Source organism: Rattus norvegicus, chromosome 16, assembly GCF_036323735.1.
Source record: "Rattus norvegicus strain BN/NHsdMcwi chromosome 16, GRCr8, whole genome shotgun sequence".
In the NCBI taxonomy this organism is placed as follows: Eukaryota; Metazoa; Chordata; class Mammalia; order Rodentia; family Muridae; genus Rattus; species Rattus norvegicus.
In genome coordinates, this window is record NC_086034.1 from 8667087 (window position 1) to 8681788 (window position 14702).

General features: G+C 38.4%; 1 protein-coding gene across 1 annotated transcript in view; it reads right to left on the minus strand.

Annotated features, from left to right (window-relative positions):
- Positions 1-14702, minus strand: part of Mapk8 (mitogen-activated protein kinase 8) — an 83055-nt gene that overhangs the window by 21916 nt on the left and 46437 nt on the right. The window contains 4 exon segments of the mRNA NM_053829.2: positions 2920-3058; positions 3161-3219; positions 8578-8707; positions 10608-10776. Coding sequence (NP_446281.2) covers positions 2920-3058; positions 3161-3219; positions 8578-8707; positions 10608-10729 — 450 coding nt within the window. The 5' untranslated portion in view covers positions 10730-10776.

The window sequence follows — 14702 nt, forward strand, 5'->3', positions numbered from 1 at the left end:
CGTTTATGAACACATAAGTGCAGGCCAGAAACAAAGAACATAGTGACAGTTTAGGACAAAGGAAAGACCATGTGAAGCTACAAGAGAGTGCGTATGGATCTCACTAAACCCATAAAGTTTTGGGCACTGAGAACTGTGAGAAAAAAAAACTCCTGCTGTTTCAGCTCCCCAACGTAAAGTACTACAGACTAACACAGCTTAGGGAATGGAAAGATCTTATGCTTGCAAAGCCCTCAAGACAAACAAGTTAAGAGTCAGGTAGGAAGTGATGAAACCACCAACCAACTCACTCTTTAGATTTAATGAAATCATTGTCCAAAGTCCATTTGCTTTTTCTGCAGACACAGAAAAGCTAATCTCCAAATTCATATGCACTTAAACTGGTTTTAACACTACTAAGAGAAGACACAGGAGTCACGGTCTCCCGCTTCACAGCAGTACAGAGTTACACGGGTAACTGGCACAGGTTAGAGAGACAGCTCAACAATTCAGCCTTCAGAGGACCTGGGTTTGGCCTCTACCACCCAAATGACGGCTTATTAAATCCTGTAAATCCGGGGGCTGGGGATTTAGCTCAGTGGTAGAGCGCTTACCTAGGAAGCGCAAGGCCCTGGGTTCGGTCCCCAGCTCCGAAAAAAAGAACCAAAAAAAAAAAAAAAAAAAAAAAAAAAAAAAAAAAAACCTGTTTCAAATCCTGTAAATTCAGCTCCAGGGGACCCTATCTCCTCTGGACCCATGGGCCCCGTACCCACATGCCCTCCCCATTAAAAATAATAAAATTTGTAAAAAAAGAAAAAGTGATTCTAATATAGGGACAGGCATGAAGTCTAATTATACAGAACTGGCAGTGCAGGAATAAAACCGTGACTTTCTGAGCAGCTAGAGTCTGAACAAGAACTAATACAACTGTTCCAGAGCTTGGACAACTGGATTTCTAAACATGGGAAAATGAAGATCGGCTTTGCATTTAGACCATATAAAACATAAATTCAAAATGGACCAAAAACTTACAAGAAGAGGCAATGTTGAATTTTTATGACCTCAATTTGGCAGTAGATTCTTATGCAAGACACAAGACCACATGTATTTGATACTTCATAAAAATTAAAACCATTTACATATTAATTAAGATATCGCTAGCAAAGTGGAAACGATCTATAATTGTATAAATTATATCTGGTAATGGTTTTATATAGTAGAACTGGAATATATATACAAAGCTATAAATATAACAAAGAGGCAAACAACTGATTTAGAAACAAGCCCTTAAGGGCTGGAGAGATGGCTCAGTGGTTAAGAGCACTGACTGCTCTTCCAGAGGTCCTGAGTTCAATGCCTAGTGACCACATGGTGGCTCACAACCATCTGTAATGGGATCTTGGTGCCATCTTTTACGTACAGGCATATATTCAGGCAGAACACTATACATTAATAAATCTTTAAATAAAAAAAAAAGAAACAAGGCCTTAAAAATACTTGTTTTTCAATGACATGGAAGTGGCCAACTGACAACTGAAGAGACCCTTGACTACTGTGGTAGTCTGAATGTGAATGGCCCCCACAGGCTCATACGCTTAAATACTGTGTTCCCAGTTGGTGACACTGTTTGGGAAGGGTTAGGAGATGTATAACTGGAGGTGGGCTTTGAGATTTCAAAAGCTCATATCACTCGTTAGCTCTCTGTGTGTCACTGCCAGCAGATAAAGCTCTCTTGGCTATTGCTCTAGAGAGTGCTATGCCAGCCTGCCAGCCTGCCTGTTGCCATGCTAGTCATGGACTTTCTCTTTGAAACTCTTAAGCCCCTACCCAGTAAATTCTCTCTTCTGTAAGTTGTCATGGTCATGGTCTTTTGTCATGGCAATAGAAAAGTGAATAAAACAACCATTATTAGTCATTAGGAAATAATGACTAATGGGTTTATCAAAACCACAACAGAATACCACTCCATAGCCATTATAATGACTAAAATGAAAAACTCAGGTACTGCATACTGCCGATGCTGCAGAAAAACTGAACCATTATATATGGATTCTGGGAACATAAAATTTGAAAAAAAGTTTGATGGTTCCTCAAAAAGTTAATACCGGGGCTGGGGACTTAGCTCAGTGGTAGAGCGCTTACCTAGGAAGCGCAAGGCCCTGGGTTCGGTCCCCAGCTCCGAAAAAAAGAACCAAAAAAAAAAAAAAAAAAAAAAAAGTTAATACCACATGATTTAGCAATCCTACCCAGAAAGACTAAAGAATAAGATCAAATAAATACTTGTACATGAATTTTCATAGCAAACAGTATGTAACTGAAAGGTTAATATATAAATTATTTATAGAATATGGCATATGGAATATTATTCATTCATAAAAGGAAATACTAATAAATGATACAGCACAGATACCACAAAAACAGTACACTAAATCAAAGGAGCCTGACGCAAAAGGCCATATATTATATTATTACATTTGTATGAGCTATCTAGGACAGGTAAAGCCATAGTCCTGAATTTACCAGGATCTGAGGAGAGAGACACAATGAAGAGTAACAATTTAAGGGATGTAGTTTTCACCAGAAAAGGGTGATGCAAGTTTTAGATGTGACACAGGTAGTGATTGTGTAACACTGCAAATGGACTAAATACTTCAATACTTCAAATTTTAATCTGTTATATGACTTTCACTTCAATGATTGAAAAGAAAAAGATCATGGTGGGCTGCAGAGATGGCCCAACAGTTCAGAGCACTTAGGTTTGGTTCCTAGTACCCACGTGACAGCTCACAATTGTTTGTAGCTCCTATTTCAGTGGCTGTGATGCCCTCTTCTGGTCTCTGCAGACACTGCATGCATGTTGTGCACTTAAATACATGCAAGCAAATACACAAGATTTAAAAAAATCCTTAGGAAAGAACATGGTGATATTTTTCTACTAACCCGATGAATAATTCCAGCAGAGTGAAGGTGCTTGATTCCACACAGCATTTGATAGAGAAGGTAGGACATTCTTTCATGATCTAACTCCATCTGAATCACTTGGCAAAGATTTGCATCCATGAGCTCCATGACTATGTAACTTCATGGGTAGAAAAAGATGACAGCTAAAGTGTATAGCAACAATCTATAGACAGGTACTAGCAAAACTTTATACTAACAGCATTTTAATTACCACACTTACACATCTTGAAATTCTTCTAGGGATTTCTGTGGTGTGAAAACATTCAAAAGGCCAATTATCTGTGGCAAAAGCAAAGAAAAAAAACATTAGAAACTACTTTGTAATACTTCATTTGGAAATGAAAACACCTATGTTACAATTCACATCAGTTTAAAATCATTCCAGTTTTATACCTAAAGCACAAGTAAACTTATTAAAATTTCATTGCTAGGGAGAACAGAAAAAAAAATGATCAGGAGGCTCAGAAGGTCTTTCAGACAAATAAAAATGAGCAGTATAAAGGTGAAAATGCATAAAAATACCACACTTGTTCAAGTGAACCTGAGGCCTGAGAGCACATTCAGTGGTCATGTTCACTAGGCACGCAGAAACTCTGGGTACATCTCCTACACTAGGAATAAAAAGAATAGAATGTGTGTAATCTAGTGCAAATGATGGACTCTGGGCGAACATTAATGCAGGTTTCTCAGTTATGACAAACGTACGACCTGGATGGCGGTTACTGATTTTGAGGGTGCTGTGGCAGGGAACTTGTGCAAGCTTCTACCTTTCAAATTTGCTATGAAACTGCCCCCAAAATCTTAGAAATCAGTTAGTGGGCCAAAGGACTTGACACAACACTTTCTGTTGATGAGTACTCTGTCAAGCTCTTATTTATTATAAATCCCGACATATCTGTCAACAACTATTAAGCACTTTCTACTAACCCTTATACAACTCAGTAGTGAGTTCTGTGGGATCCCAGTCCTTTCCTTCCTCTTGGTTTTTGTAACACTTCACTGTGTCATTTTCTTTCTGTTCTGTTTTGAAGGTTTGTTTCTATTTTGTATGTATGAGTCTTTTGTCTGAATGTATGTATGTTGTACTGTGTATGTTTGGTGTTACGGCGACGAGAAATAGGTGTCAGATCACAACTGTGCGGGTGTTAGGACTCAAACTCAGATCCTCTCTGCAACAGAGAACAGCAAGTATTTGAACTGCTGAGCCAGCTTTTGTCATCTTCTTTATTTCCAGTCAAATACACTATCTCACCTATGATGATGTCCTTAAGGTTTTCTTTCTTTTTTTTTTTTTTTTTCCGGAGCTGGGGACTGAACCCAGGGCCTCACTGAGCTAAATCCCCAACCCCTAAGGTTTTCTTTTTATGTCTATATTTTTTTTTTACATATTATCTGTCTTTTTTTTTCAAGACCCAAACATGCACTAGAAGCTTTACTTGGCTTATCAGTTTCAGAGAGTCACTGCTGAGTCCCTTCTTAGAGCACCCTCCCTTTATAATAGAAGGCTCAGTGTGATTTCTGATTCCATTTCCAGTGTTAATACCATAAACTATTTCAAAGAATATTATTTATTCGATCGTCAGTCAGTATGTCAACCTTGTTTTCCCATTCCTTCTGTGTACATACAGGCAGAGAATTCTAAAATCACATCTGGACTGTTCATATAACTACTTTTAAACTAGAGTGACAAGCTCATTGTCTGTATCTACTCTGCAAATCCATGCTGAAGGCACAGACTCTAATGTGACAGTATCTACACCTGGGGACTTTAGAGATAATTAGGTCACAAGGCCAAGGCCCTCCTAATGGTAAGATTAATTGTAATTAATTAACTGTAAGAATAACAGGAAGATCTCTTTCTCCATGTCTATGTACCACGGGAAGACAAAGCAACAACTGTTTGTTTGCAGGTCAGGAAAAGGATAATCAACGGGAACCACATCAGCCAGCGCCTGTCCAGGACGTCCTAGCCTCTAGAATTTTAAGAAATAAGCCTTTGTTTTTAAATCCACATAGTCTACTGTATTTTGTGGTAGTAGCCTGAACAGACTAGTATCTCTAATAATAGTTTTGAGCAAATCCAGATACCATTTTACTACCTATAATAAGGGAGTATTATATAGTATTATAAGGAAAAACCCGATTCTATTATTTATCACCCTCAAAACTTAAAGCCTGTAAACCTCTCCAGCAGTCCACCTGCAGTCCCCCAGAGTACAGCATGAAGTCAACCCTCCTTTTGCTAAATATTAAAACTTGTTACTTTGGCCATACCAATTATTTCAAGCATGTTGTTTTAAAAAAAAACTCTTTCAGTGTATTGCTTCCCATGTTTGTCCTTTATTTCCTGAGCTTCATTATCTAAAGATGGACCTCTCATAAAGTCCAACATCCTTGGTCCTCAGCTACTGTTCATGTCATTTCTATACTCAGCACACAAACAGAATCTCATTTCCACAACAAGCTCACCCCAGACCACAGAGGGTCCTTGTTAGAATGGACTCGCTGATCTGCCTTCCTAGGCCAGTGTGCAACAATGACCTAATGTCTGCCAATAATTTAGGAAAGGGAATGTTTCTCTAGACAGAATCTTCATGAGGATAGAATGGATGCCAGTCACATATGCAGTACGCTCTGCTTATAGAAGGCATCTGTCAGTAAATATCAGAAAAACATTAAGCCAGAAAGGGTAAAAAGTTAGAAGGACTATTGTAAGTAAATCTGAGCCTCTCAACCAGATAAAGTATATATGGGGACCTAGACAAGTAGTGAAGTTATTTTTATTAATATTTGGGAAAACCAACAGTAGAAGAGAGATATTAAAGGTTAAAGACATATGGAAACAAAACTGGGGCTAGTGGATGCTCAGTGCTGCTGGGTGTGGAAGTAGGGAAGAAGGCAAGAGAATACAGGTTTCTTTCTCATTACATGTATTAGTGAACACATCCAACAGATACTTTAAGTTGATGAACTGAATATATTTGAGCCATATCTTACTGAGCTTTTATAAGACAAATAAAAGTACAGCTGTCCTATTTTTTAGTAAAGAAAACAAGAAATTATCTTAGTCAGAATCGATAGTCAAGCAAATTTCAAGGACTGATTAGTAGATAGGTTATGACTGGATATCAAAGAACTAATAATTATTACAACCAAGTAAAAACTTATTAAAATCACTATTTTCCTCTAAGGATGAAACAGAAAAGAATAATAGCAACAGAGGAATAATGTAATAGATATAGTATATAAAGATTTCAAAAGAGTAAAATGCCTCTAATAACATGCATATGAACATGAAGAAGAATTAAGGGAAAATGGATAGTTCTGATACTTTTTACATGGCAATTTCTATAATCTGTTTAACAGTTCTAGCTATTATGAAGACAATCTGAACAATTTTGGCAAGTGAAGCCAGTAAATGTAAAGCTGAAATGAAGATACTGTGCCAGAGAGGGTGGGTGAGTGGGTGCTTGCAGGCACGTGGTATGTGGGGGGCGGTGCCTAAAACTCAGTATAGCCACCCTTCACCTTTGACAGCTGAAGGTGAACAACAAAAGTACTACACTTGATTTTCTCAAGCCAACAAGATGCAATGTGATTTGCAATCAGGCCTGGACAGTTACTTGTTAGACAATAGGAGTCAAGTGGTTTACTATCTGGAATAAAGAGACAAGCCTCAACAGCTATTGGAGGAATCCATCAGACATGCAGTATTTGTGTGCTAAGTGTTTCATTAGAGTGACCTGGGGAAAGGAGAAACTAAAAATTACAAAGAGCTTGAGAAGAGCAGAGAAACATTGCAAGATGCTCTGTCCAGAACAGCAAAGCTCTGAAAAGGTAAAACACTGTAAAATGCTCATCATACACCAGGGCAGCAGAGGGGAGATGCCATCTGTGATTTTCACCATTTTAACTTTTTATACTCATCTAATAAAGCATGCTGGGCATCCCGTCTGGACCACTTTAGATGGCTAAGCGTATGTACATGGTTCCCACATTCTCCAGATAGCAAACAGAAAATCTTTGCTGCCACCCAGGGTAAAGCATTTGGATTCAACAAACAAAATCTGAGACAACACTTCCACGGCTCTAAAAACCTATGTCCAGGCCAGAAGGGGCATGAGCAGCTAGCTCTAGCAGAAGTAGGGAGCACCAGCAGAACTCTGACAAGCACCATGTCTGGCTCCTGCCTGCAACAAGAAAGACCACTATTTCTTCCTTGATAATGAACACTCATCCTCTGTCAGCTCCCTTTTTCCAAAAAACTTTCACCCCAACTCTAAGAGTCAGTTTCTTCTACTATTCTGCTCTCATTAAGCTTTCCCAGTTTATTGAAGCTCACAAAAACCTATATCTTGAGATCTTGGCGTTTACTGTTTGTTTATCTAAGCTAAATTATTACTGCTTTGTGGTATTTAATTCAGCATGTTTCACTACCAGCAAAACATCATAAACTTCCCAAATAGTAAGCCTAATCCTTAACATCTCTGTATTTCCCAATGGCGATGAACCTGGAACTCTAATACACAAAGGTTCTAAAGGTGGCCAGCGCTCAAATGAGATGAGCTCTATTTTCTACACCAGAAGTATGGGACTCATTATATTTTACAAACTCTTTCGGACAAAGTCTCTGGCTAGCACTTTCAGTTTAGTGTGTCATAAAACTGTCCTCTCTGCAATTCTCTCCTAGTTTATGTCCTCCTACTTTGAAGAACTTGCATTAAGGTATTTCTAAGGGGCTGGAGAGATGGCTCACAAGTTAAGAGCACGGTCTGCTCTTCTAGAGGTTCTGAGTTCAATTCCCAGCAGCTACATGGTGGCTCACAACCATCTGTAATGGGATCTGATGCCCTCTTCTGGGTGTGTCTGAAGACAGCTACAGTGTACAGTATACTCACATACATTAAAAAAAAAGATAATTCCAAACATATCAGTATGTTTTATGCAAACTTACAAACATTAACTGTTTATTTTCAAAATGAAAGAAAGTTTTATCTTCAAGTTAGAACTATTTTCCTAGTTCTCTGTAAATATTTCCAAAGTTTTTCTTCAACTATTATTATCAGTAGTTATCTGAATAAAAGTGAATACTGATACTAAGAAGTCAGAATCAGGTACAGAGAGGTAGTTTGAACTTTGTGTCCAGTTAAATCCCAATGTCCAAATAAAATGGGAATGAGTTCATCTCTGTATATCTTTTTGAAATGTCACCTTTATGTCTTACAAAAAGACACAGGATGAGATCAATTCTGAATAAAATACTTTTCAAACATTATCTCCCTAAGACTCCTTCTACAAATTAAATTCTAGGAAATTATCCAATCTAAATTTCAGAAGTCATTTTTTTTTTTTTTTTTGCCACTACTTAATAACAAGGGTGTAGGGGTGGAAGGATCACTTTAGATTTTAAATAATGTTTCAATCTAGAGAAGCAATTTAAAACTTTTTTTTTCCTTTTTTCTTTTTCGGAGCTGGGGACCGAACCCAGGGCCTTCAAGCGCTCTACCACTGAGCTAAATCCCCAACCCTAGAGAAGCAATTTAAAACCTCTATTATTTTTTAAAAAGCCTTTGACAGACATGTATTCATGAATAAATCTTAATTTCCTCTATCCCTCAGAAATAACTACCCACTTACATTTTTGTGATTAACACACTTCATAAGAACTAGTTCTCGGTAGGCTCGCTTAGCATGGGTCTGATTCTGAAATGGCCGGCTGAGCTTCTTGATTGCAACATTTCTTTCAAGAATAGCATCATAAGCTGCACTGTAATAAGAAATTAAAATTAATAAAAAACGTTAAGCACATCTCTAAAACCAAATTTACAAACCAATCAAGTAGACTCCTTCTTTTTCCAATTAAACTGTCAGCCAAGATCCACTGAGCGTATTTGGATGCTAGGACAAAATGCATCCATTCTGTATGTGCACATGTATGTGTGTGGGGTGTCACATGGCAGACAGAAGATAACGTTTATGAAGTGGTTCTCTTCTTCTACCAGATCATGGGGAGTGAGCGCAGGCAATAAGGCTAAGGACAGGTTCCTTTCTTTACCTACTGAGCCTTGCTGCACAATTATTAGCCTAAGGTCTAAATGACTCCTTCACCTTGCACATCTATCAAGAAAGACAGGCTATGTAATCATGACTTCTACTTAAAATATTTACTGAAGAATTCTGGGGCTGAAAAGCTGACTAAGAACACTGCTCTCTCTAGGGGATCCAATGCCCTCCTCTGGCCTCCACAAGCACTGGGCACACAAGCAGCACAGACATACATGTAGGCAAAACACACACAGCAAATAAATTATATTTATTGAAGAATATTATAGAGTTTTAAATAGAACACAAGGCAGTGAGTATAAAAAGGAAACTGAGCTGATAATATGTATACAAAAGACAAAAAATAAACAAATCCTTTAACGTTTTGTTTTGGATGAAGAACTAAAAACTCAAGGTTGTTAATAAATATGAATACTAAATCTGAGGACATTAGAAAAGAATAAAAGTCAGTGTTTCCATCATTTGTTAGGTTTTAATATTTTACCCCTAATTGTTCTGATATCTAAAAAAGAGAAACATCACAAGTAAGAACTTCTTCCTGTTATATTCTCAAAGGTAAGCACTTCTCTTTTGTATATATAGTCACATTTCACAGCACAGAGGAACGAGGTGCACTATTTTGTAGGCTGTGTTAATACTCGGAGCTGTGCTTTCATAATGTCTGGCTGACAAATACGTCTCTAGCTCACATTAGGCGTTCTGTGACATGACTATATCACAGTGTTTTCTTGCTGCCAGACTTGATGCTGCTTCAACTTTTGCTATTAGAAATAATTTTTCAAAGAATAGCTCTGTGTACATGTATTTGTGGACATATGCAAGAGCCTTTTAGATCCTTACACACATGCTGAATCATAAGCACGCCTCATTTCTTTTAACAGATTTTAAATAGACTGGTGTAAGAATTAATAAGGATGTAATCACGCTTGGGTCTGGCTTAGCATTTCTTTAACGCTAACTTAGTGATGCTGAGTCAGTAGCAGAACTATTCCAAGGCATATTTTCTACTTCAAATACTTATAAAGAATTATACTCATCTATAAAACCTGAATCTTTTATAGACGTTTACAAATCAACTTTACAGATACCGGAGTTTTGAAATGTAGATCCTGACTTTATTCTCCAGGATAAGGTGGTGAGATTTCTGAAATTCCTGTTTCATCACAGAGTGAAAGTGAAGGTTCCATGAGACCTCTCACTAGTCGGCTATGGGAAAAGATGCACTCATGGGCTGAACAAGCCTGCAGCTTCCTCATCCCAGACATCAGTGTATGTCTCTATAGGACTCTGACCAAGTAAGTACTTAGTCATGATTTATGTATTAAGATAGTGGTGTTGGTTAATAATTACATCTTATGAGTAGTAGTAGTAATAGTAATAGTAGTGGTGGTAATAATAATAATAATGATGATGATGATGATGATGATGATGATGATGATGATATAATAGAACAGTAATCCCCAAAGAAAATTAACACATGGCTTTCATTTATATAGCTCTGATTTGTTTTGGAGAGAAGTTGATTGCTTACCAAAGGATCTATATTACAAAGAGAAGAGACAGTGGTTCAAGACTGCTTGTCATACTTTGAAATAAAAACTTACCACACTATTCCTTGAGCTCCTGAGCCTATAGGCTTTAAGTTCTGGTATCGTTTTAGGACTGTGAATGTAGAATCTCCGATCTCTACACTATAAAAATTGTTGTCACGTTTACTTCTGCTCATGATGGCAAGCAATTAGTCTAATGGCTTCATCCAAATATTCACCACGGCTGCAAAATAAAAGAAAACATGGCTTAAGAAAATGATTTTATATAGTATTAATGTCCAAGCCATTCACTATAGTAACACAGACTGCTGGGTCATCCTTATTAAGAGTGCATCATAAGAAATAAAACCACAACAGAGTTTTGGTCAGTACATGTTACATGTAAGTAATTACTGACTTGTTCTTTAAAAATATTTTTATTATGATGAATGTTTCTCTAATCTTTAAGTAACTGGTGTATACGCATAATTACCTTAGTTGGAAAAAAATAACAAAAGAGAGGCTGGAGAAATAAGCTAGTCAATAAAGACCTTGTAATATGAGTCTAAGGGCCGGGGTTCAAGCCCCAGGACCCACATAAAAAGTTAAGTTAAAGGTGGGCTGGAGAGATGGCTCAGCACTTAAGAGCACTGACTGCTCTTCCAGTGGTCCTGAGTTCAATTCCCAGCAACCACATGATGGCTCACAACCATCTGTAATGAGATCCGATGCCCTCTTCTGGTGTGTCTGAAGACAGCTACAGTGTACTTATATACATAAAATAAATAAATCTATTTTTTAAAAAAGTTAGGTTAAGTGGAGCACCATGTACAGTTCCAGTGTAGTGTAGGTGGGCATAGGAGGATCCTTGGCCATCTCTGACCATCAAACTTAGCCTTATTAGCAAGCCCCACATTCCAGCAAAATTCAAAATACAGTCTAAAAACAGAGTGGTTGGCTCCTGAGGAACATCTGGGGTTGATTCCTGACCTCTGACCGCCACATCCACACGCACCCCCCCACCACACATACATAGGCACAAAAGAACAAAAGCAAGCAAATTAAGACATGTTCTAGAAATTATTTTTATTATTTTACAATAGCAAGTCAGGCAGTAAATTATAAGTACATAATACACCTGTTTAACAAAAAAAGGTTTTAATTGTGACAAATCTCTAACACCCATGGTGATATCCTGGCACACTACAATGGCTGAAAGGATAAAAGCAGGACAGGAAACAAGCATAAGTCAAGAAGGGGGAATGGGGCTTCACACACTGATCAAGGAGGAGGGGCTTCAGACACCAGTACACAAACAATACTCTTCTAATGAGTTTAGAGCATTATGCAATTCGTCTTGATTTTGACCACAACTTTTTACCACCTGTCAGATTAAAAGTCAAGGCTCCCCAACTCCTCATTTAAGTAGTGAACAAATCTCTCCTTTATTATACAACTATTTTATTTGAAAATGAATGCACTGGGTGTGTAGGTTGTTGGACCTATAATATTGGTTCTCTGGAAGCTGATATAGATAGGACTATTTGATCCCAGGAATTTAAGGGTAATAACCCAGGTAACATAGAGACTCCATTTAAAACAAAACAAGATAAACAAAATGCATGCAAAACAGCTCTAAACTACCATTCACTAACCCAGTAAATCACCAATCCAGTGGAATCCAGAGAATTTTTGGGGTGTGTGTGTGTGTGTGTGTTGCTGGGGGAGATGCTGGGTGTGTGTTAAGGCATTGATAATAACAATAAATTGACACCCAACTGATAATTTCTTTTTAAAAAATTATTAATTTTTATTTTATATGAATTGGTATTTTCCTGTATATGTGTCTGTGTGAGGGTTCTAGAGTTTCTAAAGCTGCAATTTACAGACAGTTATGAGCTGCCATGGGGGTGCTGGGAATCGAACCTGGCTCCTCTGAAATAAAAGCCAGTGCTCTGAACTGCTGAGTCACTTCTGCCTTCCAACTAACAATTTCTGATGCAAGTAAGTAACTCAATAAATACCGTGGGCAGCCTACGGTGAGGTCAGATGGAAGGCCTGAAAGCTGGGAAGCCTGCAGAAGAAAGAACAAGTAGAAGAGGAAAACTAGAGAAGATACTTACTGTATAGCTCACAAAAGCTCACAATCAGCTTTGGCCTCTTTGGCTCTCCTCAGAAACTAACGGTTGATGAGCAGCCCTTCTGCGGTTGGCAGACCTGTGTGTATGAGTGCTAAGAGCTTACAGCTAAGCTGACAGACTCCAGGAGTCCACAACTGCAAGCTTGGGCAATTGAAGTCTCATGGCTCAAGACTCTAGAGGCCAGAGATATATGGTTCTAGATACCTAGGCTGGGTGCTATATTAATACTCTGGGCTTTACTGGTGGCTTGGCTTTTGGCAGCTAGTTTAAGCACTCAACATATCTGAAGGGGACATTTTTACTATCTCAATGCCTTACATGCACTCAATTTCTAGAATCAATATATCAGTATCATCTTCCTTTCTTCCTTTATTCTCTTCCCCCTGTTTCTCTCTTCTAAGAGACAAGAGGAAGTTCAAGTTAAGATAGGTAAGAGATAAGTGTTAAAGAGGGTTAACAAAGAAAGAAATTGAGACTGGTTACCCTTCAGAATGAGTTTTTTTTTTTTTTTTTGGTTGTTTTTGTTTTCTTTAAACAGGGGTAGGTATACAGTTGGGCCCGGAGATGGAAGAGTATTAGGAGTGACAGTATATCATACAGAGACAGCTGATGGGGTACTAAAAGGGGGGTGGGGCTTCCCCTCAAAGATCAGGAGAGGAACTTCATTACAAGAAAGTGGCTGTACTCAGTGGAGAGGCTGCTTTTTAAACTGTACCAGAAAAACGTGTACTTTAAACAACAGAACACAATATAGTTATACTGACACCACACTTCAGTTAGCTGATATCTAAGCTCTAAAATTAAACTGCATTCAAAATACAAATATCTTAAACTATTAGGAAGGTGGCTGCTCAACACTAGTTGTTTAAAAGAATGCCAAATTTGACATTCAACTGAGTAAAAACAGGTGACCTGATTTGTAAGATGCCATTTACCAAGGTACTCAGAAATATTTTGATTATATATTCATACACACAATATACATATATATGCACATGCATATAATATATATGAATACTTTATACCCATAAATTTCTGTACCAGTGGCATGCATTTTGGAATAGGAAGGAATTCCTTAGCTTTATCTATTGTTTTTATTTTCTTTTTATAGATCTAGGGATCACCGGAGGCCTAGTGATGCTACGCAAATGTTCTTTCAGTGACTGCCCTCTGACTCTCAGTTTAACCCTGCTCCATTTTCATAGTGCCCATATCATCTCATAAACTCCTACCTTGTCCTTACCTTCTGTATCTTTGTAAAGAATGTTCCCTGTGGGCCACAAGTTTTTCTTCAGGTGGGCTGGCCAACCTGGATGGACCTAAGATGTCCAGACAACCTCTAACTTCATTATAATCTTCATTTTAAATGTCATATCTACTATCACTGGGGCAGTAGATAACTGTGACAACTGCCAGGAAGAACCATGAGAGGAGTGTTTTAGGTATTTTACATACTGTTGGAACAATACCTGAACAAAACTTCTCTTTTCTGTTTAGGAAAGGAGTGCTTATTTCGGCTCACCGTTTGAATCCATTTTGGCAGGGAGTGACAGAAGACAAATCTTAGAAATACTTTGATTATCTATATATTCATACACACAATATACTGTAGGGCGCCCTCCAGTGGCAAACAACGGTACTGTGCATGCGCAGGTTTTGCACCTGGTGTCAGTTGGCAGTTAATATGCTAATGAGGGGCGGTACCATGCTAGTGAGGTGATTCATTCTCTGCCAATCTCTGGAGGACAAGTAGTGGGGTGATAGTGGGGTGATCCGTGCCCCACCAATCCCTGAGAGATTATTAGCATACTGTTGTGTATATAAGGCGAGCGACTTTGCCGCTTGGAGTCCCCTGTCCCTGTTCAAGAGAGTGTACAGTAAAGGCTTGCTCGCAGAAGAATCCTGTTGCCGCGCGTCGTTCTTACTGGTGAGACGTTGGGCGCTCGACAAGTGGTGAAACCCGGGAACCAACATTGCCGGTGCCGAGGGGACCCTTCAGTGTGCTGAAGAGGATTCAGAACTGCGAGAA